The 4,816-nt window shown below is 53.9% G+C and overlaps 1 protein-coding gene across 1 annotated transcript in view; it reads right to left on the bottom strand.

Annotated features, from left to right (window-relative positions):
- The window catches only part of prpf19 (pre-mRNA processing factor 19), a gene marked incomplete at both ends in the record, with an annotated part of 14,962 nt that overhangs the window by 5,317 nt on the left and 4,829 nt on the right, over positions 1–4,816 (bottom strand). The window contains 4 exons of the mRNA XM_048593652.1: positions 496–570; positions 2,874–2,915; positions 3,264–3,326; positions 4,180–4,253. Of these exons, the coding sequence (XP_048449609.1) occupies positions 496–570; positions 2,874–2,915; positions 3,264–3,326; positions 4,180–4,253 (254 nt within the window). The remainder of the gene's footprint in view (positions 1–495; positions 571–2,873; positions 2,916–3,263; positions 3,327–4,179; positions 4,254–4,816) is intronic.

Below are 4,816 nucleotides of genomic sequence, written 5' to 3'. Positions count from 1 at the left end.
ACACCCCTCCCTATCTCTGTAACCTCCCCCAGTCCCTACACACCTCCCTGTCTCTGTACCCTCCAGCAGTCCCTACACACCTCCCTATCTCACACCCCTCCCTATCTCTGTAACCTCCCCCAGTCCCTACACACCTCCCTGTCTCTGTACCCTCCAGCAGTCCCTACACACCTCCCTATCTCTGTAACCTCCTATAATCCTTTGAGATCTCCGGCCACCACTCCCGCCCCCAGTTCCACTCTCTTGCTCCTTCTGTGGTTTTAATCGCTCCACCAGTGGGTGGTGAGAGGCAGTCACCAGCCTTTGTTCCCTAAGGTCTTGGAACTCACTCCATTATCCTTTCCCCTCCCTATAATATGCCTTTCACCGAGCCGTTGCTCACCTGGTTCTTGTTCAGGAGTAAGTCTGCTTGATAAAGGGCCCCAGGATGTTTTGGGACTGCCCAGGCGCTACAGCATCGCAACTCACTGGTGCTGGCGCAATTGGGGAACTTACCACATGGGAGGCAACCTGCCGATACTTGCTGAAATCTTCACCCCTCACCAGCTCCTCAGGGACAGTTTTGCCTCTCTGGAAGAGATACCGGTGTAACAATGTTAGAGGAGCTGCAGCATTTATGGAACAGCCTGTGCCATGGATTACCGCACCAACATCTGCTCTCTCACTGTGCCAGTCCGAAGACATGGCGTGTTCGAAATGACTGCCCCTTTGCAAAGATGGCCTGGCCCTCAGCCATCACCCCAGCTCCATGCCTAGCCCACACCCCTTCAGAAAAATGCTGTTCCATCGATCCCCCAGTTAAGACAACCAGCTCCATTCAGCTCACCCCATGATAAAATGGGACTGCTCATTTTTTTTAAATTCATCTGTGGGACGTGGGGGTCGCTGGCTGGGCCCAGCATTTATTACCTGTCCCCAGTTGCCCCCTTGAGAAGGTGGTGGTGAGCTGCCTCCTTGAACCGCTGCAGTCCATGTGCTGTGGGTTGACCCACAATGTCCCCTTAGGGAGGGAATTCCAGGGATTCTGACTCAGCGACACTGAAGGAACGGCCGATATACTTCCAAGTCAGGATGGTGAGTGGCTCGGAGGGGAACTTGCAGGAGGTGGGGGTCCCTTGTATCTGCTGCCCCTTGTCCTTCTGGATGGAAGTGGCTGTGGGTTTGGAAGGTGCTGCCTGAGGATCTTTGGTGAATCTCTGCAGAGCATCTTGTAGATGGTACACACTGCTGCGACTGAGTGTCGGTGGGTGGAGGGAGTGGGATGTTTGTGGATGTGGTGCCAATTGAGCGGGGGCTGCTTTGTCCTGGATGGTGTCGAGCTTCTTGAGTGTTGTTGGAGCTGCCCCCATCCAGGGGCAAGTGGGAAGTATTCTCTCACACTCCTGATTGTGCCTTGTAGATGGTGGGACAGGCTTTGGAGGGAGTCAGGACGGGAGTTACTTGCTGCAGGATTCCCAGCCTCTGACTTGCTCTTGTAGCCGCTGTGTTTATGTGGTGGGTCCAGTTGAGTTTCTGGTCAGTGGTAACCCCCAGGATGTTGATAGTGGGGGGATTCAGTGATGGTAACACCATTGAATGTCAAGGGGCAGTGGTTAGATTGTCTCTTATTGGTGATGGGCACAGCCTGGCATTTGTGTGGCTCGAATGTCACTTGCCCCTTGTCAGCCTAAGCCTGGATATTGTCCAGATCTTGTTGTATTTGGACACGGACTGCTTCAGTATCTGAGGAGTCATGAATGGGGCTGAACAATACAATCATCGGCGAACATCCCCACTTCTGACCTTATGATGGAGGGAAGGTCATTGATGAAGCAGCTGAAGATGGTTGGGCCGAGGACACTACCCTGAGGAACTCCTGCAGAGATGTCCTGGAACTGAGATGACTGATCTCCCACAACCACGACCATCTTCCTTTGTGTCAGGTATGTCTCCAACCACTGGACAGTTTGCCCCCTGATACCCATTGATTCCAATTTTGCTGGGCCTCTGTGATGCCACACTCGGTCGAATGCAGCCTTGATATCAAGGGCTATAGCTCTCACCTCACCTCTGGAGTTCAGCTCTTTTGTCCATGTTTGAACCAAGGCTGTAATGAGGTCAGGAGCTGAGTGGTCCTGGCCGATCCCAAACTGGGCGTCACTGAGCAGGTTATTGCTGAGCAGGTTCTGCTTGATAGCGCTGTTACTGACACCTTCCATCACTTTACTGATGATCGAGAGTAGAATAATGGGGCGGGAATTGGCCGGGTTGGATTTGTCCTGCTTTTTGTGTACAGGACATACTTGGGCAATTTTCCACATTGTTGGGTAGATCCCAGTGTTGTAACTGTACTGGAACAGCTTGGCTAGGGGAGCAGCAAGTTCTGGAGCACAAGTCTTCAGTACTATTGCCGGGATGTTGTCAGGGCCCGTAGCCTTTGCAGTATCCAGTGTCTCCAACCGTTTCTTGAGATCACGTGGAGTGAATCGAATTGGGTGAAGACTGGTATCTGTAACGCTGGGAACCACGGGAGGAGGCCGAGATGGATCATCCACTCAGCACTTCTAGCTGAAGATTGCTGCGGTTGCAACCCCCTCCCTTATAAAACGGGCAGTTTAGTGTCCCCCCACCCCACCGTTTATAAATGGACCATTCCGCTTCACCGATCCCTGATTCTTCCCAAATTTCCTCGGGCTACATCTAAAGTGAGCTACACCCTCGAGAGCCCTTGGTCTTGTTCTTAAACTGGGGAGCGCTCCACTGAACCCAACCCCTGGCCAAGGCTGTGCGCGAACAAGGACACTGCCGAGTGGTGGGGCCACAGACGCTGCTCGAGGGGCACAGACTTCAGCTGAGGAGCTGCCCAGGAACGGATGTCCCAGTGTTACACCTACCTTCTTACGCTCCGTGGTCAGCACAGTTGCCTTATCTTGAAGCTGCATGAATAAAAACAATAAGAGAACATGAATATCTCCAGTAGCCCACCCTCCCACCCTCCGCCCAGCCCCTCCCCCCCTCCCAATCTCTGTAACCCCCTCCTGCCCCTACACCCCCTTCCTATCTCGGTAATCTCCCTTAGGGTAAGGTCTGGAATTCCTTTCCTAACTTCTCTCTCTCTCTTTTGCTCTCCCTTCACGATGTTGCCTGAAATCTCCCCATGGGACCCAGCTGGAGGTTGGTCTACCTTTCCAAAAGAACCTGGTTCGTTTTTGGACTGGGTTTGCAAACTGTTTCTGTGACCCTTTTCCTGACAATGAGGACCCTCAACACGTCGCTGGACCCACCTTCTGAATGATCTCTGGAGTCATTCCGACCTGCTCCCCGACCTCCATCGGTTCCCCTGCGCCCTGTGTCGGAAGATGAGGCAGAGGTTAAGAGCCGAGGCTGGCCAGGAGTCCGGGCCTGAGCAAAAACCGCAGCCGTCCTGGGTGGGGCCGTTCTCGCTCTCACCAAACCTCAAACTCGACCCGGACTGGGCCTCGAGGCTCAGGCGTACTGTTGGAAGGGCCTCAGCAATTCATGGTGGGGAGCTGGGGATGTCGACGGGGATAATGAACGCGGGGAAAACTGGGATCGTTCTCCTTGCGGCCGCAGAGGGGCAATCGGGGCATCGAAAGTCACGAAGGCAGGGAGGGAAGAGGCCTGTGGGAATACTTTGAGACTATCATAGCACCACTTCCCCTGGATACGGATCCACCTTTGCCTTGAACCTTTCCCAGCAGCGTGATGCCTAGGACCAGGCCACGCTGTTGAGTGGACAGATTCGTGCCCAGTCCAACCACTGCTCCAAGCCTCCGAGGTCTTTTGGAGAAGATGCCTGGGCCGGATCCAACCACAGCAGGGGGACACGGATGGGAGAAAACTCCACACAGACGGTGGGGGAAACGGACTGTTGTTTTTTTCTCCCGCGACAAAGTGAGTGGTCGTGACCTGGAACGTGGTGAAAGCAGATTGCACAGCGACATTCCCAAGGTGGGAAGTGGATAAATAAGGGAACGTGGGAGTGGCAGGAGAAAAGGGGAGAGGGAAGGGCGTGGGGGTAATGGGATAAAGCCGACCAAGAGAGATGCGTTGCCGGAATACAAAGGGAGAAGGGAAGACCGTCGAGCACACACTCTCCAGGTAAGCCAAAGGCCCTCCCCCCCCAACTTTAGCTCTCCCCACCGCAGGACGTGAAACCAGGAGACAGGCTGTACTTACAGGAGTTGCAGCAGGAGTAACTGGTGGTGCCTGGGGCACGGCCAAACCAGCCTGGGGCTTCAGCGTTGCCAGAGCTGTGAAGAGAGTGAGAGTTACAGACAGGAACACTATCTCTCTCCATAACCCACACTCTGACACCCCATCTCTCTCTCTCTCTACAATGCACACTCTGGCCCTCTCTAACCCACATTCTGACCACCCCTCACTCTCTATTTGCACACTCTGACCCTCTCTCTCTCTCTCTCTAACCCACATTCTGACCACCCCCCACTCTCTCTATTTGCACACTCTGACCCTCTCTGTGTCTCTCTCTCTCTCTATAACCCACACTCTCTGACACCCCATCACTCTCTCTCTCTCTCTATAATGCACACTCTGACCCTCCCTGTCTCTCTCTAACCCACATTCTGACCACCCCCTCATAATGCAAACTCTGACCCTCTCTGTCTGTCTCTCTCTAATCCACACTCTGACCCTCTCAGTCTCTCTCTCTCTCTCTCTGTCTAACCCACAATCTGACCCTCTCTGTCTCACCCACACTCTGACGCTCTCAGTCTCTCTCTCTCTCTAACCCACACTCTGACCCTGTCTCTCTCTCTGTCTAACCCAAACTCTGACCCTCTCAGACTCTCTCTGT

The sequence above is a fragment of the Rhincodon typus genome, unplaced genomic scaffold, assembly GCF_021869965.1.
Source record: "Rhincodon typus isolate 14 unplaced genomic scaffold, sRhiTyp1.1 hic_rhity00003397, whole genome shotgun sequence".
NCBI lineage: Eukaryota > Metazoa > Chordata > Chondrichthyes > Orectolobiformes > Rhincodontidae > Rhincodon > Rhincodon typus.
The sequence above is the reverse complement of the archived record's forward strand: the minus strand, read 5'-3'. Positions and strand labels throughout refer to the sequence as shown.